Source organism: Myodes glareolus, chromosome 1 (assembly GCF_982192425.1).
Source record: "Myodes glareolus chromosome 1, mMyoGla1.1, whole genome shotgun sequence".
NCBI lineage: Eukaryota > Metazoa > Chordata > Mammalia > Rodentia > Cricetidae > Myodes > Myodes glareolus.
In genome coordinates this window covers 110573781-110601326 of record NC_142026.1, presented here as the reverse complement: position 1 = coordinate 110601326, position 27546 = coordinate 110573781, and the positions used below count along the sequence as shown (strand labels likewise).

The following is a 27546-nucleotide window of genomic DNA, read 5'->3' as shown; positions in this document are numbered from 1 at the left end:
TGTTCTCTATAGGAAAAACTCACACCAGGTCCTTGGAGCCTTGACACTTGTAACCACATCACTCCTGTGGTTTGAATGTACTGTGCTACCTGTAGGTGTTTGAACACATGATCCCATTGGTGGGGCTGTCTGGAAAGGTCATGGAATCTTCAGGAAGGTGGCACCCTAACAAGAGAAAGAATTGGGCAGGCTTTGAGGTTTTGTTGGCTGCCACACTTCCTTCTTTCTCTCTTCTTTCTTACTGCGGGTAATAGGCAGGCCTAATGCCCCTGCTGCTGAGTTATTTTTGCCACAATGAACTGAATTCCTTTACAACTATAATCTAGGATAAATATATTCTCTCGTAAGTTGTTTTAATTAGGTATTTTATTGCCAAAATTTGCCAAGCAACTGAGTAATCTTGAAACTACTCTATTTCCTCTGATGGTTGTAGACACTGCCCTTAGCAATCTTGTATTTGGCTTTGTGTCTAGAGTACAGGTACAACTTCTAGGTACACAGTGCCATCTATCCACACCATGCAGAGGCTACACATATCACCAAGGTGTGTTATACATCTGCAGCCATGTTACAGTCACATAACAAGTACAAGTCAGCTTGGTGCTGTGAAACAATCTTTGCACACTGTAAATATGATTTGGTCTTCATTGTTGTTAAAGAGCTGATTGGCTGATGGGTAGACAGGATTTTCAGGGCAGAGGAGTCACCAGGGAGAGGGAAGGGAAGAGGGACATGCAGGAGTGGTATAAAACCATACACCTTGGGGCAACACACAGATGAATAGAAATGAATTGTTTTAAGTTGTAAGAGCTAGATAGTAATAATCCGAGCTATCAACCAAGCATTTGTAATTAATAAGTCTCTGAATGGTTACTTGTGAGTGGCTGCCAAGACACAAAGGAGCTTCATCAATATGTGGTGCCAAAACATCCAGCACCTACGTCCACAAAAAACCTGAGAAAGCCTTAAAAATTTCTAAACACATAAGGAACAAAACACAGTTTCCAAGTCTCCTGTCTGTCGTGTTGACTGCAGTACCTAGACATGTCTCCCAGCAGCTACCTCTGGGAGGAGCTAGCCACCTGATGCCAAGCACTATGCTGAGTTATTCTGCTGACACAGCAGTTTAAGATTCATCTCATCGGCTCAAAAACAATTCAGATGCTCAGTAAAGACAGATCCAATTGGGGGAAAAAAAACCAACTCTAAATGGGTTATAATGTATTTAAAATTATAAATAGACTTGGGAGGGAAAAGAAAAAGGGTAGAGACAATCACAGTAGTTCATAGTAGTAAAATGTAGTTCAAAAATATTAATAATAAGTCCTTTAAACAAACTAAAGTAATAAAAAGTATAATAAGTCACATAGACATGGGAAATACACAGAAAATCTAGATTCTGTATGTTACTGTGTTGTCTTTAGAGTTTATGATTGCTAATGAAGGAGCTACAGCTGCTCAGACACATTGGATTATATTGGTCATAGTCAGAAAAAAGTAAGTCAATTCATTAAGCTAGACAAGAGTTAAATTCAAAGAACTCTCTCTTTCTAAAGAAAAAAAAACAGGGAATAGGATATAGAAACAGTGAGAATAGAGGGGTAGATTATTGAATCTACTTTAATTCAAAACTAATTATCAATCTCAAAATATTTCGCATTGGTATGGATTTTGGCTTATTGATACTAATTTAAAGTTATTTTTGTTATTTTGTATATATGTTTCTACTCTTTTTTGAGATATTTTTATACAAATTCAAGACTATTTTTGTTAGAACATATTGTACATACATTTCTACTTTTGTTTAATGTATTATACTATGCATTTAACAATGAATATAAATTTCTAGTCCTTAAAAGTTATTATTAAAACTATTTAGAATAATAAAAAATGCAGGTTGATAGTTAGTCACCTATTACAATCAAACTTGTAGCCACGTTAGGTCAAACAGATGTATTATAGATAGACAGGTAGATTTTAGACACACTTCAGAGATTTACAGACATTGGAAGTTAAGATATTTTAATAATGTGAGGTGTTTTATGATAACGAGACTTATCTGCTCCTGGTAGCACCAAACTAATTCAGAGAAGATGATGGGCATCAAAGAAAACTTATATGGAGTTTTCTTTCTTTGTGGCGAAAGTTAGCCACTGGTAAGAAACTGCCCTTGCCTCAACTGCTGACAGTATGCTATCCAAATTGAAGAAGCAGTACACAAAAGAAAGTGAGAAAGAGGGCTGGAGAGGTGACTCAGTGGTTAAGAACACTGGCTGCTGTTCCAGAGGTCCCGAGTTCAATTCCTAGCAACCACATGGTGGCAGCTCACAACCATCTGTAATGAGATCTGGTGCCCTCTTCTGGCATGTGGGCATACATGGAGGCAGAATGTTGTATAAATAATAAATAAATAAATCTTTTTTAAAAAAGAAAAGAAAAGAAAGTGAAAAAGACTAAGTAGATCAATCCTTCAAAATTCCGGCTTCACAGAAGAATCTGTCAGATAGTCTAGGTCTGTAGGCTGAGACAGATGCTCTAACATTACAGAGGACCTTGGCTGACTGTCCAGGCAGTCAGCTGTTTCTATCATTTCTTAGTTTTGGAAGTTATCTGCTTTGCCCTTCCCATTTACCTAGGTAATACTATATCCTTCTCAGGTTTTCGTGGAGGTTGAAGGCTAGAATGTTACAATTACAACTATCCATAATCATGGTAGACAGTAAATTAGGTTTGAAGCTCTGGATTCTTCAGGAAAGAACAGCTGATGGAGTGCTTTCTCTATTTTGCCAAGTACAAATGGACTGGATATTGTAACTGTAATTTTTAATTGATAATTGTTTTTGTTGCAAATAATTTTACTATGTTAAAATTAAAACCTTCCTTTTTAGTTAGACAAAAAGTGGAAAATGCTGTAGAACAATCTTTGTACACTGTAAATATGCATTGCCCTCAAACTTAAAAAAAAAAAAGGCTGATTAACCAATGGCTAGGCAGGATTTTCTGGGCAGAGAGAATGCTGGGAAGAAGAAGGGCAGAGTCAGAGGAGTTTCCAGGCACATGGAAAGGAAGCAGGACATTCAGGAGAGCCTTGGAGCAGCACATAGATAAATAGTTAATTTAAGTTGTAAGAGCTAGTTAGTAATAAGCCTGAGCTATCTACTGAGCATTTATAATTATTATTAAGTCTCAGTGTGATGGTGTGGGGAATGACTGGCATGACAGAACTGAGCCAGCAGTCTTGATGGACAAGTCTGCCTACACCCTGAAACAGACATTGTCTTCTATTTCATATCTTGAGAGTCTGATAGATCTTGTACTAAGTCAGTGACTCTCTTTCTTCCTAATACTGTAGTCTTTTAATATTTAGATTGTGTATTTTAATATTTAGATTGTGGTGACCCCCAGCCATAGAATTATTTTATTACTACTTCATAACTGCAATTTTGATACAGTTATGGATTATAATGTAAATATATGATATGTGACTCCAAAGGGGTCACTACCCATAGGTTGAGAACCACTGTTAAAGGTTATTGTTCACAAGTGAGCACCAAGGGAAATTCCGTCTGTCCTTCCCTCTATGCCAACTTACCGTGAATGCCTCACACTCTGATATGGGAAGAGCACATCTTCAGAGTCCACCGCTTGTCCTCCTGCTCTGGTTAAATATTATCAGATTTCTGTGTTAATGTGGGCTGTTGATAACACAATGGCTATGTCTTAGAAATAAGTGCATTAAGCTCCACAGATTCACAGCCTTGCTTCTGTTTGCAACTTAATATGCATGAGTTGCTTGTCAAAACAGCAAAATTGTCCAGGTAAAGATCAGTCTATGACAAGAATCCAAGATTAGAGGAGTCATCCAAATCTTTAAAAACTGCAAATTTGAGCAATTGAAATGTACCTATTAGACTAAGAAATTTTGTCTCGTTTAAAATACTTTCAAATTTTCCATTGCAAACTTCTAATTCCTAAGCTTTCTTGCCACAAGCAGCACACTGTTCCATGTTTAGCTGTGAACAGTTTAATTTTTTAATTTTATCTCTTTTTTATTTGAGACAGAATTTCTCTGTCTGTGTAGCTCTGGAACTAGCTGTGTATACTAGACTGACTTCGAACTCACAGAGATTCGGCTGCCTCTGCTTCCCAAGTGCTGAGATTAAAGGCAAGCACCACCACTACCAAGTTTGGTTTTTTGTTGTTTTACTTTGATTTCAGATAGCATTTTATACATACTTCAAGCTGACCTTGAATTCATGATCCTCCTGTCTCAGCCTCTCATTGCTGAGTGTGCCTCCATAAACATTTTTATAGTGAAAAATATATGGATAATCTAAGACAAAATTAACATTAGCACTTTTCTTCTTGTATAATACTGTTCTGCATCTTTACTATGTGAAGGATGAAGTGAATCCTACTTTGGAATTCTGATTAGTTTTTTTTTTTAATCTTATGTGTGTGAGTGTTTTGCTTGCACACACCACATGCAGAGGCCAAAAGAGGCTGCTGGATCCCGAGCAACTAGAGTTAGAGAACTGTAAGTATCAGTAAGGGGGATGAAAAGTGAACCTAGGTCCTCTGGAAGAGCAGTCAGTGCTCTTCGCTGCTGAGCCATGTCCGAATTTTCACGCTGTTCTGAATTTTTGGTGGCTAATAGAATTAGAAATTTAAGTCCAAGTATTAGTTATTCTTATTGTAGCCTTGACATTCTCCCTGAACTGATATTTATTCCTGAGCATAAAATTAAATTCAGCCGCAGCCCATGTGGCTGAGCGGTTAAGCGCTGCTCACTCCACCGCAGGGACCTGTGTTCAAGTCCCCGGTCCGGAGCGCCAGCAAACACTCCGTCTTGGGGCTGGAGAGATGGCTCAGAGGTTAAGAGTACCGACTGTTCTTCCAGAGGTCCTGAGTTCAATTCCCAGGAACCACATGGTGGCTCACAACCATCTGTAATGAGATCTGATGCCCTCTTCTGGCGTGTGGGCATACATGGAGGCTGAAAACTGTGTACATAACAAAATAAATAAATCCTTAAAAAAAATTAAATTCAAACAGCATTGGGGAAGGGAGGCAGTAAGTGGAAGTCAGTCATACTTTAAACTAACACGATAAGAAGTTTCTTTACAAGATAGGAAGAAGCCAAGAAAACCATACAAAGCAACAGAAGAAAAGCTAAGCTTTTTTTATGTAGATTTCTATGGCATCCATATTTATTCTTCCAGTTGTACGAAATTAAGACATATTTCATGTGCTAATAATTTCTGGTAATAGATACAGTTTCTAAATATTCTTTTCTTTCCCTTCAGTCACAGTGGAAAGGATAAATAGTGGAAAGGACAAATGTAACAATCTCCCACTGAAGATGTCGATAGCTGCTACAAGTTGGTGACCTTTCATCTGGTTTTAGACTATCAGAGACATGAGAAGGAAAATCACATGCACCCCTCCCCCCCCCCCCCAGAGGACACAGTTTACAGGGTGACAGTGTTTACTCCACGAACCCGAAGTGAACTTTACTTCTTTTTCTCCTTCCAACGATGCAGCTGTGGTTTAGTGTCAACAGCACTTGGACTCAGTATCATTTTCTATGGGGAACCCCACCCCTCCTCTGCCCCGCCCTGCACACATGGCCACCTAGGAAAGCAGCCAGGAGTCAGCATATTAAAGTTTTATTAGTGAGTTCACATTTCTTAGTGTAGACACACCTATATCCTGGAGAAGAAATGGCTTTTTGTCTTTTACAATGTTTAGACTGCCCCAAACCATTCTCCAAACACCCCTTTGTAGCCATGATAAAACTTTATTTAGCGCATGTGAACGCATTACCATCGCCCTGTTCCTGTTCCAAGCTTCCACATGAAGGGCAGTTGGTGAGACTGTCTCAAAGTTCAAGTTGCCAGTTCGTCTGGTAGATAAGCACGTACCCACAGGACAGAAGTTAACTGTGGCTAATAACAGAAAAAAAAAGTCATGGGAACAAACCTCTCAAGGAGACAGTCATCCGCTCTATCTACCTCATTCCAATTCCTTGGACAAGTGCCTTCCCCACAGCCCCGTCAACCAACCGGTCCGTGACTTCCTCAGACTCACTAGCTCTGCAGACTCTGAAGTTTTGCATTCTTCCTATTATGGTCTTTCTCTGGCACTTTTGAAAGCCTTTAAGACTAAGATTTTTAAATTACTAAGAATGATAGCCTAAGCAATACATTATGGGAAGGTTACACTTGAGAGGGCTTAATGAAATGGTGATTTAGAGGGCGCTGGAATTTGGCTAGTGAGGAAGCCATAGGAGTCCAGACTTTTCTCTTCCCCTACCCCTTCTTTCCCCTCCTTCCCTGGTCCTGCTCTCCCCTCTTCTCCTTCCCATCCACCAGCCTTCTAGTCTCTTCCCTTCCTTTTTCTCTTGCCCATTCCCCTCTTCTCACTAACACTTTCCTCCTCTTCTTTCTCTCTCTTTTTTTTTCTATTAAGACAGGGTTTACTCATGTAGCCCTGAATGTCCTGGCACTCACCCTTTAGACCATGCTGGCCTCAAACTCAAAGTTCTGTCTGCCTCTGTCTCCTGAGTGCTTCATTTAAAGGCATGCTCCACCACCTTCCCAACCTTCCCAGCATTAAACGGGGGTTTCATTTTGCATAATAGCCGTCACCAGAAAAAAGATAGGATAAAGTCACCTTTAAATGTTGGCAGTCTCCAAGAGCTATGGACTCTGAATTAATTCTGCCAACTGCAGGGAGTGTGTGCGTGCGTGCGTGTGTGTGTGTGTGTGTGTGTGTGTGTGTGTATTTATTTGCCAAGGAGTACCCAGTCATGGTTTCATTAACAGACCCTATTCTTTAGGACCCACTCCCATTTAAGCTGCCTTCTCTGTTTCCTCAAGGCTACAGCAATTATAACCCGTTCCTTTTAGCCACTTTGTTCAGAGAACGGGCACCTGTCCATTTAATGATGCCATGCTAGGATGCCTTACGCCAACTGGGCCATGTAACGCTAAGTGTCTTAAAGAATCTAAAAGAATCAATGAGACACGTCTACAAAAGGGAAGCACATAACTTCAGAAAAGGCCCTTAGATTACAGATAAAACAAGCACAGGAGGACTGAATAACAGCTAGGAGACATGAGTACCTCAGGACTCAAGAATAGTGTTGGGATGTGTTCTAAGTTTTCCTTTTAGGTCACCTATCTCAGACTTGATGATGAAGGAGCAACATGGAAACACTGGAGCGAGAAGGGGGCAAGGTGTGCTCTCCCCATCCAAAGAGCCTTGAAGGAGCAAAATAGGATGAACAAAATCTATTCTGCTCCCATGAACCGCTGAGAAAGAATTATCTTCCCACACCCAACACACACACACCAACGAAGACTTGGGGAACCTGCACTTGTGCTGATGGCAGGCTGTAAAGCAGTGGCCGGCTCCAAGGCCAGGGCAGCAACGGGGAAGGCTGAGTAGGAGGTGAGAATCTCATTTCTACCCAGTGGTAATGAAGGATACCAGCATTACCGGAGATCACAGGGGAGCAGTGGCACCGCTCACATCCCAGCAACGGAGGCATCAGCAGTGAACTAACAGAGAGCTGTGTTCCCACCCTACTTACCTCTACTCATCCCAGTACCAGTAGAGACAGGATGGGATGCTTCAGTTACCTGTCACAGACAGCCTATAGTAAGGAGGTGGAGCCCCCACTACTCCTGCTAGGAAGATGTCAGAGAAGATTTACACAAGATTCAGTGTTTTCAAAGCAGAATGCCTAAAACATTCAGGTTTTAATTGAAAACCACTTAGTGAAAGCAGGAAAAAAAACAGGTTGAGAAAATAAAAAACCCACCACTCTCTATAGATGCAAACACAGGCATCAGCAGTTGTTGGAATGAGGGGGCTGGAACTGGACAGCAGCCATTGTAAAAATGTTTCAACAGGCAATGGCAGACACACATGAAACAAATTGTCAATGGAATTGATGAAAATTTTCAGCAAATAAAAACAAACAAATAACATTTTAGAAATAAAACAATAGCTTCTGTGTAAAACAAATGGGAAGTCTCAGCAGCAGAATGCATCAGATAAAAGGCAAAATAAAAAGAAATAGAGCGTTAGACACAGTGACAGAAAATACCAAACCTGAGCGTGGAAAGAACAGACTGAAAAATGCATGCACCACAGCTTAGGAGACTAAACTAAAATAAAAATGACACTTTCTAAGTTACTAAGTACATTTTGATTACAAGTTTTATTGTTTAAACATCTTTCTGGAGGACACAAAGAATGATTATCTTATGAAGGATGTATGAAAATCTTTGGTAGACTAATATTAGACCAAAATGGACCCAGGAAACCTACAATTTAACATAGCCTTTGAAAGTTCACAGGTTGGAGCAAGGGCACAATTAATGTAGAGGAGAAATCACCTCCACTGGGCTATTTGTCAGGTCCACAGTAAGGCTGCTAAGTGATGGGTGAAAAATTCTCTTCAGACCCAAAGAGCTGAGACAGGCAAAGCCCTTCTCCCACTGATGGGGTCCCTTGTGCAGAGGAAAACACTCTTCTCAGCGAAAAACGTCACTGCACAAGTACCAAGGAGTTCTCGGAAGTCTCGCCCAAATAAAGCCCAATTTTAAATGGCCCGAGAGAGCCACTTTCAGGGCTGTTTTCAATATTTGTTCATTTCTAGTGAAGCTAATAGGAAATTTTTTGTGTATGTACAAATGTGGAACTAGATGGATTCAACTCACAAATTTCCCACCAATGTCCAAATTGTAAAACTCACAAAATCTGAAGAGATTCTATCACAACTTGCTTTAGAAGCACAGGAGTCATGACTTGGCTTTTGGAGGGGAGACAGAAATGGGATCCCAAAAGTTTTTAGTTAAAACTGAAACTTCAAATTAAAATGAACCCAGAACCACTTTCTAAATTTTCATGTAACATGGAGTACCCCAGTCTTTTACTTAGTTTTATTACAAATAACAAGATGCCAACGTCAGGTCCCCAGACCACATTCACTGTCCCATCTCCCTTACGAGAGTCCCAAGAGCACTTCCAAGTGTGAAGTGAAGTGTGTTAATAATGCATTTATTCCTTAGGCAGAAGATCTGCATGACACAGGATGGGAGCACTCTGCTGACGTGTCCAGTGTCACACATGCCGAGTGTCACATGGTCCACAATAGACATCGCAAAGGATGCCCAGTTTTAACTCCACTTGACAGTTTTCAAACAATGTGAAAGTATAGAGGACTTTATAAAATATAAGATTCTCTCAAAAAGGTTTATGGTGCATTTTTTAATTAAAAAATCAGTCTTCTTGACTAAAGATTGGCAAATATGTTTTCAACCTCAACAGGTATGAAACTGATTCTTGCAGTTCATGGTAGAAACTGAGTCCCGTGATGAGCTCCACATCTTTGACTCGCGCTCTGTGCAATGCCAGCAACTCTTCAATCCATGAAGATTCCTGCTTCCCACGCTAGAAGGCGGGAAAATGAAGAAGAGTCACCAGGGAACACTTAGCCCACTTTCCCAATAAGCTCCCCCTCTTCCCACTTCAGTCAATGCAGCCTTTGGGCCATGAAATGATAAGTCCTAGGATCCATTTTAGCCATAATCTACACTTTTGAGTAGTATATTTCCAAACATTTACAACATACAGACATGTGTGTTGAATTAAATGTATTCAACTCAAGAGAAAGAGAGAAAACTGGAGAAATCTGGCTGCACATTGCACCGGAGCACAAATAATCATTCCTGGGGGCTTAAAAAATATTGGAAAGCTGGGTAGTGGTAGCACTCATCTTTAATTTCAGCACTCAGGAGACAGAGGCAGGAGGATCTTTGTGAGTACAAGGTCAACCAGGTCTACAGAGAATGTTCAGGATGGCCAGGGTGGTTACACAGAGAAGCCCTGTCTCCAAAAAAAACTGAAAACCAACCAAGCAAACAAACCAAACAGAAAATGGGAACTAGATAGCATGGTAGAGAAGAAATGGAAAAAATGGATATAAATTCTGGTTGTATGCCCATCCTATTGGAAATTCACTTGACAAGTGAATTTGTACTTCTTTACCATATTCTTCTAGGGTGGTTTATTTACTTATTGAGTTTTATTTACTTTTTAATTGTAGATGTATGGGTGTTTTGCCAACACGTAAATCTATGTACTATAACAGACAAGATCATCAGGTCTTCTGGAACTAGAGTCACACAGGTGGTTGCTGGCTGTCACATGGGTGCTACGAATCCAAGCCAGGGCCACTGGAAAAGCAACCCATATTCTTAACTATTGGGCCATCCTTCCTGGGCCTGTGTTTGGATGATTTTAAAGATTGAATATAAAAATGAGAGCAGCTGTATTACACAAACTAGTTCCCACAGGAATATGTTATCGTCATGTCTGCATGAAAATGGGGTTAGGAAATACATAAAATGTGGTTTCACTTCAAAAGAGAATTGAAGACCTTGGTAATATGAAATCAGAAAAGAACCAAAGGTGGATTTTCTGGAAAATGAAAGTAGAGATCACGGTTAAATCAGAGAACCATGGGTAGAAATCATACATTCATATGCTATAGGCATTTCTGAAAATGGCCATGAGAAAATGGCAAAGGCATTTATCAAAATGAGCCTACAGGGCCAGTAAGATGATGACTCAGCAGTAAAGGCCCTTGCTGCCAAACTTGGCTGCAGGAGTTTCACCCCTAGGACGAACGTGGGGAAAGAAAAAGAATAAACTCCTGAAAGTTGTTGTCTGAGATTCGTATGGCATTTGCATGCACACATGTGCATACACACACACACACACACACACACACACACACACATTATAAATAAGTGGAATTGTTTTAAAAGCCTCATGCCTTCTTGGGACTTAATGGTCGAAAATGATAAACAGACTCTTCCCATGCCAAGCAGATCAGCAGCTTCTCATTTCCCATCAACTCCAATGTCCTACCGCCCAATACTCAGTTCCCTCTCTGCCATAACCCTTACTCTGGCTTTGGGGGAGGGGGAACAGCTAAATCCGTGAATTCCTCATCAGTAGGAAGTTCCCATTTCTTCTAACATTCACAGGAATGGGTAAAAGGCACACATAAAGTGTTTGTTCCTTCTGCCTAATGAAACTAATCTTCAGCCACTCCTTCTGAGGTAACATAGAAGGATCAGTAACTATGTGTGGCATGCCTTGAAAACACCCTCTGGCTCATTCTGGCTCAAATCCAATGTTTAGCATCTTTCAGGTGTGTTGTCATTAAAGAAGGAGGATCCTTGCGTCCATCAACAAAGGAAAGCATTTTCTTTGGGGATGGGAGAATAGAAAAGGGGGTCGATGCCTGACTCATGTCACTCAACAACATTTTGACGAAAGAATAAACTGGGGGTGGACTTTTCATTTTGGCAGGTTGGTGCAGAATTGGAATAAATGTTGAATCTAAAATCGGAAGCTAGTTTTAGCTCATGTGAGTCAAAGTCATATGCTAGGCGTGACAGTATAGAAGAGAGGAATGGCCTGGGCCCCTCACGTACCCCTGACTCACAGTACCACACCACAAACATATACCGCTAAACTTCACATTACAGGAAAGACTCCTTCCTTTCTTAAGTCCCTGTATTGATATTTCAGTTATTTGCTCCAGAACACACTTAATGTTTAAGACTTACTACATTATTCCTATGGAATGGACAACTGATGTATTTTTAGTGGCAATTTAATTTTTCAAATAGAAGAAATGATGAAGAATATAAACAATTATTCCAAAAAAAAAACCCACTGACAAATTTGGTAAGAAAGATGTTCATAATGATGCTACATATAGAAACTTATTTAAATACTGCCTGACTACAACTTTAAGATATTTATAATAGTGGGATTATAATTCTAGTTTTGGAATCCAAGAAAATTCCTATCACAAATCAACCCTCTATTTTAGCAAATAGGCCACAGGAGAAGTTTCTGACCTGATTTTTAATGTTTTTAAGGACAAGGTAAATTTCTGCAAAGAGGTGTCATATTCAAAAATCGATTTAAGGACCAATGAGATGGACTTGTCACCAAACTTGACAACCTGAGTTTGATCCATGAATCCCACTTGGTAGAAGAAGAGGATCGACTCCTAACACACATCCATAGGCCTCCACAAGCATGATGCACCAAGGCATGCATGCCTACACACACGCACACATACCATGCTCTCTAAATAAATCATATAGTAAAAAGGAAGCAAGGAGCACATTTAACACCATCATGCAATTTGAAAGCTCATGTACACACGAAGTTCTGTTTCTTCACGAGCAATGTAAGGAACACACACTTTACATGTCAGCGTGTGAGGGAGGCTAGGAAGTCAACTTACCGTACAGCTCTCGGTGTGATCAGGCCGATGAGGCAAGATGAAGGCTGAAGCATCCAAGTCTGTGCATTCCGTGAGAATCTGAGACGACTGTTTGCAGCAGGTGAGCACAAGGAAGAAGTGAGTTGGAATCAGAACTTCTTGACTACGGATGACTTTGATATTCCTGTAAAATATACAATATATATGCTCATTAAGAAATACCTATCTTTCCTTTAATAAGTACTTCTGTAGGACCTGCTTTTATTAAAACATACCTAAAATTCAAATTCAATTAAATAAGCATGTTATAAGAAGTTAAATAATCATGATACCTCAATATTCCAAAAGATTGATGCTAATAATTAGAATATTTGAATAACTTTTTTCTATTAAGATTTGTTTTCTTCATTTCTACCTAAAGAATATTCAGACAGTATATATATTATATATATACACACACACATACGCAGCATATATGTAAACACATGCATTTATATATTTTAACACTTATAACCAATGTTCTAATTCTAGAACAATATTGATGGTCCTTGTCTGCCACACAGTTACACAGAATGGACCAAGGTCTCTTCTTCCAGTCCTTTCAGAGACACAGGTCATGGATGAACTCTTTATCACATTGAATGAATTTCTATTTTATCCTCAAATTTTAACTGAAAAACAAACAAACAAAAAGCTAACTAACTACAGTTTGTCATTAAGACTATGTCCTCTATTTTAACCCCGTGATTGTTTGTTGAGTATCTTTCAAAATTCAAGGTAGTGACATCATTAATTTCAAATGTGATCCTGTGTACAGTCATAACACACAAAACGGATTGAAAATAAGAGTTCTGGCTAAAACTATTATTGGGACACACATAAAGTCTCTTCTACACCCTCTACAATGTGGCGTACAAGCTAGTCAGGGAAAAATTTTCTGTCTCAATAGACACAGATAAACTGACTGGCTGTGGTAGCACACACCTTTAATCCCAGCACTAAGGATGCAGAGGCAAATGGATCTCTGAGACTTCAAGGCCAGCCTGGTCTATGTGACAAGTTCATGGGCTACACAGAGAAACTCTGCCCCAAAGCAAGCAAACTAACAAAAAACCCAAAATAGTGGACACAGTGAAAATTAAATATTTTACAAACTGACATAATACCAGATGTTTTGTTCTGGGACAATAAGAGAGTTCTCTGTGAGGAGCAAAATCTCAGTAGAGTCTTCAGAAACTATCTTGTGGTTGTACGAGCAAATTTTCTTTAGCAAATGTGGTTAAGCTATAGCTTTAATAAAGACCAACCAGGGTGAGCATGTAGCTGAGTGGCAGATGCTTGTCTCACTTGCACAAGGCCCTGGGTTTAAATCTTCCCCACACCTCCTTCTCACATAAGAATCAAAAGCATCACCCAGCTTCTTAAACATTCTCCCTTTTCACATTATAAAACAGGCTCTATTAATGATTTCTTCAAGATGGCGGTCCTTGCCTGCCATCCAATGAGAGATGACTCAGCACTATGTTGTTTGCTACAAACTGCAACATTATACAGTAATTGCTCAGCGATTTCATAAGCGATTTATCAGAACCAAGGGCTCGGGTAAAGACTAAATCAAAAAACAAGGTTTCTTGGACTTATTGCTTTGTGAATAAAGTGGCCGTCCTCTGCTCTAGATGATTTGCTGTAGCTGACTCCCTTTCTGTGGCATATTTGGGAATTATTTCCACAGTGCAGAACAGTTTCATGAACACAGTTTGCCACTGGCCAGGTCTTGTTCCTCTCCTAGGTAAGCACTGAGATCTGCCTTCCTGCAATTATCTTTATCAGCAGGCATTTGGTCAATCTTTAAGCAAGAGTGTCTCATTTAAGCTATTCACAGATATCCAAAGACATAGAATTACTCCCTGCCCAAGCTGCTGCTCTGGTGTTACCCCACTTAAAAGATTCTTCACTCTTTATGCTCACTTTCACCTCAGTTTACTGATGATTTTAGCTCAGGACTCTCCAGGACAGTAGAAGGGATAATTAACTGCAACCCAGAGAAGGACTCACAACACTCACGGTAGGAACAACTGATAACAGCATAGCCCGGAACTGATCATTTAGAGGCCATGGTCTTCTCTTGGCTTAGAGTAGTAAGTCTAACCCCAAACCTAGGCTCACAGAAGCTGCAGCACCTGGTGTGTCTGATGAAGAGCCATCAGAGTCTCCTTGACTATTTACTACGTTGCTTGGTTACCTGGTATCCTCTATGTAATCTGGGAGAAAAGAAGTGGTACAATTCACGCTGATTTAAACAATTCATGCCCTCTTTATAATTTTACTGAAAATAAAATTTTTAACCTTTTATCTACTACCTAAAAATGTAGCATAAAACACCAAACTTCCCCTCTAGAATTCCCTGATGAATTAATTCCGATTCTTAACTAACTTTCTCTATTAAGGAGTTCATCAGATGTGTACTAGCCACTTCCACAAATCTCTCTCTCTCTCTCTCTCTCTCTCTCTCTCTCTCTCTCTCTGTGTGTGTGTGTGTGTGTGTGTGTGTGTGTGTGAGTGTGTGTGTGTGTGTATGTGAAAACTCTTATCTGAGCTGGGCAGTGGTGGTGCATGCCTTCAATCCCAGCAATCTGGAGGCAGAGGCAGGCAGATTTCTGTGAGTTTACGGCCAACCTAGTCTACAAGAGCTAGTTCCAGGACAGGCTCCAAAGGTACACAGGGAAACCCTGTCTTGGAAAACCACCGGTCAGATTAGCTAAAGTCAAAAACACCAATGATAGCCTATGCTGGAGAGGATGTGGAGAGAGGGGAACTCTCATCCATTGTTGGTGGGAATGCAAACTTGTGCAGTCACTGTGGAAATCAGTGTGGCGGTTTCTCAGGAAACTGGGAGTCAACCTCCCTCAGGACCCAGCAATTCCACTCTTGGGAATATACCCAAGAGATGCCCTATCATACCACAAAAGCATTTGTTCAACTATGTTCATAGCAGCACTATTGGTAATAGCCAGAATATGGAAACAACCTAGGTGCCCCTCAATAGAAGAATGGTTAAAAAAGGTGTGGAACATATATACTTTAGAGTTTTACACAGCGGTAAAAAAACAATGACATCTTGAATTTTGCATGCAAATGGATGGACATAGAAAACGCTCTACTGAGTGAGGTAACCCAGACCCAAAAATAGGAATATGGTATGTATTCACTCATAAGTGGATTCTAGCCATAATTAAAGGTCTTTGAGCCTATTATTCGTGATCCTAGAGAAGCTAAATAAGAAGGTGAGCCTGAAGAAAATCATGTAGTTATCCTCCTGGAGATTGGAAGTAGACAAGAGTGCCAGGCAACTGCGGGTGCATGGTGGGGGGTTGGGGGTTGTTGGAAGGGGAGAGGGTTAGAGAGAAGGGAGTAGGGGAGGAATGGGGAAAGCTCGGTGGACTGGGATGGCGGGGGAGGAAGGATGAATATGGGATCAGGGAAGAATATATTTCAACTAAGGGAGTCATTTTAGGGTTTACAGGAGACTTGATTATATATGGGATCCCAGGTCCAAGGAGAGATCCCCAGATTGTTCTCTGGACAGAGAAGAGGGTGCCTGAACCGGCCTTGGCCATAACCATACTGATGAATATTTTGCATATCACTATAGAACCTTCATCTGGTGATGGATGGAGATTGAGACAGAGACCCACATTGGAACACTGGACTTAACTCCCTAGGTCCAAACGAGAAGCAGAAGGAAAGAGAACGTGAGCAAAGAAGGCAAGACCAGAGGGAACCTTCATCCATTGATGGATGGAGATTGAGACAGAGACCCACATTGGAGCACTGGACTGAGCCCCTAAGGTCTAAATGAGGAGCAGAAGGAGGGAGAACATGAACAAGAAAGGCAGGACTGTGAGGAGTGCGTTCACCCACTGATACAAGGGGACTGATCTAATGAGAGTTCACCAAGGCCAGTTGGACTGGGATTGAACGAGCACGTGATTCAACCAGATTCTCTGAATGTGGCCTATTCTCTGAATGTGGCTGGCCCGGAGTCTTTCTGAAACGCCATTGACAATGACACTGGGACTTGTTTCCTCTGCATATGCTGGATTTTTGGGATCCAGTCTGTTTGGATGCTCACCTTCCTGGACCTGGAGGGAGGGGAGAGGAACTTGAACTTCCCACAGGGCAGGAAACCCTGACTGCTCTTAGGGATGGAGAGGGAGGAGGAGAGGGAGTGGGGGGATTGGGAGGGTGTTGGGAGAAGGGGCGTAAATGGAAACTTTTATTAATTTATAAATTTTTATAAATAAAAAAAAAACTTTCTAAAAAAAATCAAAAGGCTTCTGGGTGAAAAACGTCTCCTGTGAACGAACATATGAATTGTGCTGTACAGAAAACGACCTGCTGATGAAAATCCCCTCTACAACTACCTTTAAGAATGAACCACGTCCTTACTGTTTCAGGGTCTCTACGGAATCATAGCGTCCATCATAATCAAAGTCAAACACGGGACCGCTGACGACACTGACGCCGTTCCTCTCTTTGGCGTACCCTTGCAGCAGGGTGTCATGGAGGTACTGCCATATAACTGAAAGAGAAGAGACGGTGCTGGAGTTCCCAAAGAATGGCAGGCCACGCTGCTGTGTGCAAGTGGCTACCACATGAAGCAAAGTCAGTCTTCCTGAAAGCTAAAGACTAGGTCAGGTTTGGCTTTAGTCTTAGTGTTGAGCCCAAGTTCCACTATTCACCTTTTGGAGCGGACTAAAGGGAAGCTCTGTTTTAGTACTTGGAAAGACGCTTCTTACACTGTCGTAATTATCGTGTCTCGCCATTAAGCACCGAAGCACCTCAGACTCATGACTGAGATCTGATTTATCTCCTGAAAACATACATGCGTCATACACAAAACTCTAAGTAAAAAAGTCCGTATAAGTGGTATATTTTCATATTCTGTACCATAAGTTTAAGTAGATATGATTGTTTATTCTTACTGGTGTCAGATACTGAAATGGTTAAGAATCCTATGAAATTTATTCATTTTAAAAAATAAAGCTAATTACACAAACTTACTTAAATTAGGAACCATGCTGAAAGTTGATTTAGTAGTCTATTGCAGTCACTAGGCAACTTTAGAGGGCATACCTTACCTCTTTGTTTCCTAAAAATGTCTATAACATTTAAATACAAAGCCAACAGATACTACACTATACAGAATTTGTGCGTGTGTGTTCAAATACTTTCAAAGTTAAACAAACGTTGAAGAATGTGTTTGATAAGTGCACATTTAATCAAAACCATAAATCCTATTACATATCAACTAAATCTACATATACTGAAACCATCGTTAAAGGTCTTTACCTTGGAAACTCTGATACATAGGCACCATATTAGAAGTAAGCAATGCTTCAGAATATATTTGATTTGAATTTTTATTTAGTCCTGTAAAGAAAAAGAAGAAGAAGAAAAGGAGTTGATCATACAGCACAGATACTATTTTGCATTTTCTTGTGAAGAGAGGAACATTTTTAAAAATTAAGTGAGTGACACCTTACGCCTGGCAAACATGGCCAGGTTCTAGGAGAAGGGAAACTCAATACACTTGACCAAACCTCTTTGAAAAATCAGATTTTAATCTTGTTTCATTGTGCAAATCAATTACCAAAGAGACACAAATTAAAGTAAGAAAATCCCGAACCACCCATTTTCAAACGTTAACCTTATTTGTTTTATTTCCGCTGAAAGAATATTGTGTTTACAACCATCTTACGCTTTTTCTTTATCAGCTGCAGGAAGGCAGTTCTGACCTCCTGGCTTCGGCATGACACCTATCACCCAGAGAAAACAACCCAGGAGTCTGCCTGAGCATGCCACACAAGGCTGCTTTGACTGGCTGTCCTGCGGTCCAACAGGCAAGGTTTGTCTGCAAAAGCTTAATGGGGGCTGAAGTGGAACTGAGGACTTGGGCATCTGAGACCTTTTGATTTTGCCTTTTAAGGCTGTCCTTAAAGAAGCTTCCCCTTCGCACACACATCTGCCACTTTAGAAGGGGAGCCATTCCTTCAAAGGGGCCATTCTAGAAGCTCTGCAGCAATTGATGAGCAAGCTATGAAGGCATCACCGTCGCCATCCTAACACACACCCACATCCTAAGACCAGATGCACCCTTTCTCTTCTGTTGAGTGTTCTACCCGAAATATTTGCACCAGGTCAACTATTCCCACAATACATAATAAATCATACATTCAAGTTTTTGACCAGTGTAATGAGCCTTAGACCAATGTCATGTTTTCCCAATTATGTTCCTAATGTATGATTTTCACTAATAAACAAAAAGGCTCCCCCACACAGTGCCACAGAATAATGGAAGATATTTCTCGCTAATTTCTTCAATTCCTTTCATTATTGTTATTAATTTGGCGCTGACACTCTAACACAGGCACCGCTACATGCTAGGCGAGTTCTTCAGCAGTGAGCAATATACCCTCAGACCCCTGGGAGATGTATAAGTAAGCAAAGAGAGAAGTTAAGTGAAGGAACGCAGTGGGACAGAGGTGGGGAGGTACTTACTTGGTGGTGCGAGGAAGCCATAAGTTAGCTTAAAATTACTTCTATAAAAGGAACATTTGTGGAGAGGACTAAGTGGGATCCGAGGGTCCTGGTATAAGCAGCTGGAAAAGTTATCCTTTGAGAGATGGTCCTGAAGAACAAATAGGGAAGGGTCAACAGGGCTCAGTCACAGAGCAACAAAGGAAGCTGACGAACCAAAGGCAAACTGCATTGCCCAAGCATGGAGTCACAACCTTCTGAGTTTCCCACTAGTCTATGGATATTCTCTAACTAAAGCACACTCTACAATGACAAAGCTATTAACCTCTTTATGTGCAAATAGCTTTCACTGTGATGGTTTTATGTTTTATTTATACATAACCTTAAACATTGTATGAGATAAAATGTTGATTTCTAGAAATCATCTTTACACCATCTTCCATACCCAAACGTCAGCTAAAAGTTGCTAAGAGAAGGAGGAGAGCCCCTGAGAACCAAGGTAAAACTCCTGGGGGTCATAATGAATGTGGCTTCATATAGCTTTGCTTAGATTTTAAAAATAAAATCAAATTCAAACAGAACCAATGACCATTACAAGTTAAGGTAATAAATAACAGTAAATGCTGGTGCTCACCAAACATGGTGGATGCTACATACTCCATACCACAAAGGGAAGAAAATGACTGAAGGTAACCTCCAAAAATGTTTTAATATGCCCAAGAAATTTTGCATAGTAATAAAATACTTTAATAGAAATGATACACATATATACATATACATCTTATGTACATATATACATCTTTTTATTTAGGAGTCTCAGAGACTATTAACACTAAGTGCCATTTATTAAGTCTAAATGCTTCCCTCAATGGAGCTCTCTTTATTCTCTTAAGTGTATCTTTATGCCCTGCCTATCAACCACAGTTCCTTTGAGATTCTCCTTCAATCTAAGTACCACTGGGCTGGAGTGAGCAACGGTGATAGTCTTATTTGGGGATAATTTGCACATGCTATTTTCAAGGTCTCACTGCTCTGTTGTTGGTAGGAGTAGAGAACAGAAGTAAATGCCCCCTGGTCTGGGCTGGAATCCTCAGGTAGATGGGAAGCAGTGACAGGACTGAGCTCTCAAGGGCTCCTTAGATTGGGCCAGCTGAATACAGTAAACCATGCACTCAAATAGCCATGCACTTAGAAAAGAGTAATTGTGACTCATTGGCCATCTGATTTCATTAGATTATAAATCACAGTCACGCAATATTGAAAATAGGGGTGGGGAAAGAAGATAAAGGAAAATCAGCTATTGAGGAATTTATTCTGACTCTCGGAACCATACAGATAAACAGAGGAAGACCTAAAACTTCCCTCTAACTTCCTAAAGACTGCTCAGCAGTCTCTTCCTTCAGGAAGAAGCAACAGGTTAACACAAGGACACGGCTTCCAACATAGGGCAAGAGGCGACAGATACTTGCATTGCTGAGGAAGGTGTAAGACGTCCAGAGAGGCATGAGGATGTCCTGGCTGTATCCACTCACGAATTGTTCATGGTAGAGAAGACAGATGCTGTGTTTCTTCTGCAGGAACCGGGGCCTTCCATACGGTGCAGTCGTGTAGTCGACATCCTCAGCTTGGGTCAGAAAGGGAAAACAAACCACACGTCATGTCATTTGGTGATATATAATGGAACACTCATCCAACCCTCTCCTCTTCTGAGGCATATGGAGGAATAAGTTTTGAACCATAAAAATGTCACAGATAGTGCAAAGGACAGACCCACGCACAAATGTGAGTCAGTGAAACTTGGCCTTTTCACTGAAATATAAATGTTCTCTCAAAGTACCCCAAAGGAATACTACCCCAAATTACTAGAAATTCTAGTTAACCAGGACTTACACTACCAAAATGTGTAAATAAATAAATAATATCCTTTTGAGACAAAGTCTCAGGTAGCCCAGGATGGTCTCAAAGTCTGTGAGTAGCCCAGGCTGGCCCTGAACTTCTGATCCTCCTGCTCAGGGCTCCTGAGTACTGGCATTGCAGGTGTATGGCACCATGCCTAACTTTATGTGGTGTTGGAAGACTGGACCCAGGACTTCGTGCATGCTGGCAAGGAATCTACCAACTTCACTGCATCATGACTCCCCTGAAATTCTTTAATATTATTTCAATCACTTACTCTTTACTAAGTAATTAGTAAGCAAACAAAATAGCTGTGGATATTTAGAAGGAAAAGCCCAAGAAGAAGGGACTGGACTAATGACCGTATGGACAATGGCTTGATGGCCTTTTCTAAGAGTCAGGTGCTTCGCAGAACTATTCTCTTCCTCTGCCGCGACATCTCCTGAAGAATATGTCGGTCCTACACCTGTTTCACAGATGCGGGGACAGCATCTTGCAGGGCCACAAACTCAGCTCCGCCCAGGTCTGAAGCTGTCAGTCTCTACCACATATTGTAATAGAAAGATTTTAGGGATAAAAGATTGCCCTAATCCCAACAGTTACAAGAACAATTCCACACAGACCAGCTCAAGTCAGAATTAATGCAGAGTTGAGCACTTTTTTTAAAAAAAAGAACCGCCTCCTGCAACAACTCTCTATCACTTTCTCATTTCAGTAACATGGCTTACCGTCTTCCATGGTCAGATTAAACTGTTCTTTAAAGTCCACAATTGGCACAATCTAAAAGAGGTTCATAAAATGATTTTTAAGGCTTCAGAGAGAGACATGCTTTAATTCCACATTATATCATTTTTATAGCATTAACTAATTCAAGAAAGAACAAAAATAACGTTTATAAAGTATTCCAGTCAGAGGTTTTCCTTCTCAGACCAGGAGGATGAAAGGGGACCGACAACAGTCCCAACAGGACAAAATTATCTGCAGTCATGGAAAACTATAAATCTGTTTAGTTCTGATCTCCACCCCAGGTCTGAGCAAAGCAAAAGAGAAAAGTGTAAAATAAACTCCATCTACTAACTTTATGAATGCTGCCCATTTGGTTCACAAATTATTGGATACTTTTACATTCTACCAACTCCTAAGACATTAGCACTGTGGCTAGGGCAGTTACAGCTAAAAATAAATGGAACACTGGGTTATATCCATTTGAACAAAAAACTCTCCTCCCACCCCCAGGTAAATTTTCAGTATGTTGGGCTGTATTTTAGAGAAGGAGCATTCAGTAAGGTGGATTTACTCAGCTCAAGGGATCCTCCAGCATGCACCCCACCTGCCCTCAAGGGATGGCAATACCCAGAGATAGAAACGGCTAAACGTGCAAAAGTTAGATGGGAAGATGGCTAATAAATGGGCTACGTGTGTTTTTAGATTTAAAAATAAACATACAGATGTTCAATAACTGTGTTATAGCCAACATCTACGTTTTAACTTTATCTTAGCTGTTTCTGTAGCACACACACACACGCACACACACACACACACATACACACACACACATACACACACACGCACACACACACAGACATGCACCAGTGCTGTTAAGCATCACAGTTATACCCACCACCGTGGAGTTGCACGTGCAGCCGAGGTTATTTGAGGGTGTCTTGATTGGACACTGATCCGGGGAGCTCTCTTCTTGGGGAAGACTTGGGTTGTAAGTGGGTTTCTTTAGAAGGTGATTAAGGCTTCCATGGCTTCCATTATTCGGAGCAGGGATCAACCCTAATAAATCTACATGGTTCCAAGAACAGTAAAGAGTTTATTAGAAGTTTCTGGGTCAAACAAATTGATTTGTACCCTGAGCTTCATTTTAGTGTTTTAAATCCAATGTATTTGATTCTTACTGTCTCACTAGAGTGAAGATAGACCATACACACTTAGCTGTGAACCTGTGGTTCTTTTACCCATATAAAGATTTTATGACTCTTTAAAAATTGCATGTGTGTGTGCAAGTGAGTGTGAACGCCTGTGGGGGCCAGCAGGGGCCTCCTGCAGCTGCCTGATGTGGTTCTGGGATCTGAGCCATTTGCAAGAATCCATCCCAAATGTGGTGTGCAATACCGACATAAGTGCTATGCCACAAACATTCCTGAACTTTTAATTTATTTTAGCCTGACATGGTTGCACATGCCTCGCACCTTTAGCCTCAGCACTCAGGAGGCAGAGGCAGGCAGATCTCTTAGTTTGAGGCAAGCCTGGTCTATACAGTGAGTTTCAGGGTAGCCAGGACTACACAGGGAAACCCTGTTCTTTTATTTTTAACTGTGTGTATATGTGGGTCTATGTGTAAGTGTGTGCACATGAATGCTGATGTTCATAGAAGCCAAAGGCATTGGACCCCCAGGAACTAGAGTTATAGGTGGTTGCAAGCCACCTAACTTGGGTGCTAGGGACCAAGTCCAGGTCTTTGGTAAGAGCAGTGCTGGATCTTTCTGGCTAGAATTTGTTCTTCTTAATACAAAGCACAACATATATGGTGCATTTTCCCACAAAACTTCCTCAACTTTGAATGTACAAGAAATATAGTTAGCCTGTGCTGAAAGAGGATTCACATTAATAGCTGTGATGATATTCTCCTTTTAAAATTTATTTATGGAAAGAGCCGAGTAAATTATCACTAGTATTTGACAGTAAGTGTTCAAAATGTCTTACCTAAGGTATTACACAGGACATAGGAGGCAAGCACAACTCTATTTGAACCCGAGACTCATAAAATTAATAATAATAACAAATATTTGTATAATAAAGCACTTATAGTATACAAGATATTATTCTAAATGGGTTAGGATCTATAAACTCAAGTTCATAAGCACTCATAAAAAGAATTAAACTCAAGACATAGCTAAGGTTTTGAAAATGCCCAGTACTACTATCAAAAAGAAAATAAATAAATTTGGGACCTGGAGATGTGGCTTCACTGTTTAGAGTGCATACTATTCTTCAGTTCCCAGAGCTCACACTTGTTGTCTCACAAGCACCTGTAACCCCAGCTCTGGGGGGATGTAAAGCCTTATCCTGGCCTCTGTGCTCAGACATGTCGCACATAGACCCCTACACAGAACTACAAACTCAAACACACAATTCCATCATAAATATACCAGTTCAGAAGTCATGGGCCAAGCAAGCCATACTCATTGTGGATCTTCCTTTATGTCTACTCACAGGACCATCCACCCAACCAGCACTCATTTCAGACACGCCACATGTCCTGGAAATTTTTCACTGTTCCCAAACCCTTTTCGGTGCTTTCCGTCATTGCTGAGTCAACTGTCATAAAGTTAAGCCTCAGATTCTGAGTGTTGGACTTTTCCCATGTTCTGGGTAAACTGAACAGGTAAATCATCAAGCAGCATGCCCTGCATAGCCTTCCAGAGGCTCTCAGTCAGGAGAAAGAACACGGAAACATAAATATCTCTCTCGCTGTGCTAGCGTGCCCAGAGAGGTGCCAAGTGTGCACCGAACTCCACCTGTCTTCAGAAGAAATGTGCTACTCACACTTACCGCACATTAAGTTATAGACTTCAATATTTTCAAAGGATTCCACTTCAACGCCGTGTTTGAATGCAGGTCCATAGCCAATAAAGAGAGCCTGAATATGCCAGAAATGTTTAAGCTTCTAAGTTTAATTCAGTCATGTAGTCGATCAAAATTTTAGACTGTCTGCATTGCACACGTTTATGTACACAACTGAAATACCATGTCCAGTGGGCAGTCTTGGATATAATTTTAATTTTCATTGTATATATAAATTAAAGAGACCTAGAACTTTTCTGTTATTTTTACTATAATACTTGATTTGATGATCAGAACAGAATGAACGATGAAATAGCTTTTTTTTTTCCATCTATGACATGGGACAAACACCTCACTCCGCCCACTTCACAGAGTGCTACAGAGAGATAATTCAATCGTTATTACAACTAGATTCAGAAAGAGATTAAAGTGCCAGGCACACTCCAGGTGTTGCCTCCTTTCAGATGATAATTATGACAACTTCTCACCCATCAAATCACTGACTTTCACCATGAGCCAAACAGTTCATGGGGCACAGATAAGTTCGAAATGACCGTTCGAATGAGGTCGGTAAATCCCATGTCCTTGGAAACATGAACACAAACTACTAACAAATTCCTGAATTCCTCCCAAAGGCAAAAGAGCTCAATTACTGCCCCATTATAGGCCCAGTCTGGGTTTTTACAGCTTAGACCTTATTTGCTGGCTTTCTCCAGACTTAATCCTAGTGGTGGAGAAGGAAAGGTTTACTCACTTGCATATTTGGAAACAGATTGTCAGAGCCGTGAAATCCACTTCCACAGTGTTTCCTTTCTGATGGATTCCTAAATTTTGACATAATCTTATATTATAAATTATAGTAAATTAGTACTATAATTCAAGACATTAAACAAAACTTCAACCACATCACTGTTTTCCTTCATAAAGTACAAGTGGCTCTTGTTAGATCAACATAAACTAAATAAAACAACCTGGGTTTGAAACTCCTGGGCATTATTCTTTATGCTATATTGCTCAAAGTCGATCTGTTCATGAAACAAAAGACAGAGGTGACCAAAGCTTTGCATAGAGACGAAAGGGACTTGAAATGCTAACCACAGAGAATGTCATTAATCTCCATTCTGTTGGGTTTCAACTTCTGCTGTGGGTCATTTGTAAAATCTTCATAATGATCAGGTTTATGATAAAGCTCAGCTGTAGTATTTTGTTGTTATTGGAGGTACTGGGGATTGAATTAATGGCCTCGAACATGCTAGGCAGGCAAGCATTTTATCACTGAGCTATATCCCCACCCCTCATGTGCAGTCTTTAAATAGTCACTAAATACCAAACCTCCTGAGAGTGGTGATGAGCTCACCATGCATCTGATGGACTAAAAGTCCAGCTCTCTAAAAGAATGGAGAGGGTGTGACTGTGTTGACAGAACAGTTTTGCTTCTTAGCTATTGTTTGTCAGGGGTATTTGTCACAATCAATGAATGGTTTTATGGGTGACAACCAAAAGATTTAATGATCAAGTTTTGAGATATGAACATTACTAATCATCCAAATATTTTAGTGCACAGCCCAACAAGCTGAGGTTTCTTAATGGGTTGGTTTGAGCAGCAGCTATGTATAATAAAGACACTTCCTTGTTACAAAGTGTTTTCACGACTAGGGGCCTTGGAAGGGTTGTTAGAAATGGTTACTATGTAGAGATGACACAGAGTAAGGGGTGACACATTCCTATGGAGCGCTAGAAACAGCCAGCATGGATGTGAACAGCCAGAGCAACATTCTCAGGCAGAACTCATCCTCTCTCCGCAGGAGATGTTTAGCAATGTCTGGAAACAGTTTTAGCTGCCCTAAGTAGAGAAAGAATACTAGAAACAAGCCCAGGGTCCTGCCACATACCCAGTAATGAACTGAGCAGCTCACAGCAATATTCAATTCAAAGTTTAAAGTTAGATTGCCATGTACTGTTCAAAAGGGGCCGGTCTTCACCTTGAACGGATATTATTAGATCAGGCTGAGCACGCCCAGGAGGGTCACAGAACTTACAATGCAAGTTGCCACTGAGAGTCCAAATAGAAGGTCAGCGGCTCGATCCTGTCGCTTTTGGCGAAGTGCAGACGCTTGGGTAGCAGGTGTTTCAGGTAAGGCCTAAAGTGCTGGTTTGGCTCCCGGCACTGATGTCACAAAAGACAAAAAAACAAAAACAAAAACAAAAACAAAAAAAAACAGAACAAAACTGTTATTCTCTCATCATCTGCATCTGGGGCATAAATATCTCTTGAAAAACCCCTTAGCTTCAGATGGGCTTTATTCAGAAACATTTTACCTGCAAGTCGGGAAGACACCCGTGCTGGTAAAAAACTAAGGGTTCTTGCTAGCTACAGAATTTGAAAGGGAGCAGAAACTTTTTATTGGGTATTATAATTAATACTGAGCAAAATCTCTTGGACTAGTAGATTGTCACTAGGTCATAGTAGAGTTACAGCTGATGTACTTATTTCACATGTCCTGTTAAACAGAACTCTGAAAAATGTTTTGATACTTAAAAGTGTCAAATATAAAATATAATGCAAGCAAAATTCAGCATTAGGACAAAATATATTTTTTAAATAGATATTTGGTATAGAACAAATTAAAACCAAGATTGGGGATGTACAGTTCAGTGGGACACTATAAACTGTCATGTATATTACCAAAAATAGCAATAACTAAATAACAAAAAAGTCAATATACTCACAGAAAGATTTTTTGCGAGGCCCTCGTAATTAACTGGAGAGACAAACAAAAGAATTAACGGCTAATGATATACTACAATTAAAAGTACAAATGATACACGACATGCAATATTGTTACATTCAAACTCATCAATGAAACACCAAAGCATATTTTCTTCCCTTTTTTGAGAAAAACAGGATCTCATGTATCCCAGGCTCGTCTCAAACTCGCTATGCAGCCAAGGATGTCTTTGAACTTCTAATCTTCCAGTCTACAACTCTGGGACTACAGGCATGTGCCATCGTGTCCAATTCATGTGGTACGGAGGCTCAAACTTTGATGCAGTTAAGCAAGTTCTCTGCCAGTGAGCTACATCACCAGCCCCCAAAGCTGAATTCAAACAGCTCATTCATTACATCACTGGATGGCCACTGAAAAGAATAGATAAACCTTTAGGTACCTCTCTGTAATGATGGTCAAGAAATGATGTCAAATTCATACATA

General features: G+C 40.4%; 1 protein-coding gene across 2 annotated transcripts in view; it reads right to left on the bottom strand.

Annotated features, from left to right (window-relative positions):
* Window positions 1–8211: 8211 nt before the first annotated feature.
* Enpp1 (ectonucleotide pyrophosphatase/phosphodiesterase 1) overlaps window positions 8212–27546 on the bottom strand; it is a 62872-nt gene continuing 43537 nt past the window's right edge. For both annotated transcript variants that reach the window (XM_048425073.3, XM_048425077.3), the window contains 12 exons: window positions 27065–27096; window positions 26374–26501; window positions 25089–25158; window positions 24323–24410; window positions 22383–22552; window positions 21490–21541; window positions 20335–20489; window positions 18887–19016; window positions 17678–17758; window positions 16775–16907; window positions 12347–12509; window positions 8212–9465 (listed from right to left, as the gene is read on the bottom strand). In XM_048425073.3, the coding sequence (XP_048281030.3) occupies window positions 9295–9465; window positions 12347–12509; window positions 16775–16907; window positions 17678–17758; window positions 18887–19016; window positions 20335–20489; window positions 21490–21541; window positions 22383–22552; window positions 24323–24410; window positions 25089–25158; window positions 26374–26501; window positions 27065–27096 (1373 nt within the window). In that variant the 3' untranslated portion in view covers window positions 8212–9294. The remainder of the gene's footprint in view (window positions 9466–12346; window positions 12510–16774; window positions 16908–17677; window positions 17759–18886; window positions 19017–20334; window positions 20490–21489; window positions 21542–22382; window positions 22553–24322; window positions 24411–25088; window positions 25159–26373; window positions 26502–27064; window positions 27097–27546) is intronic.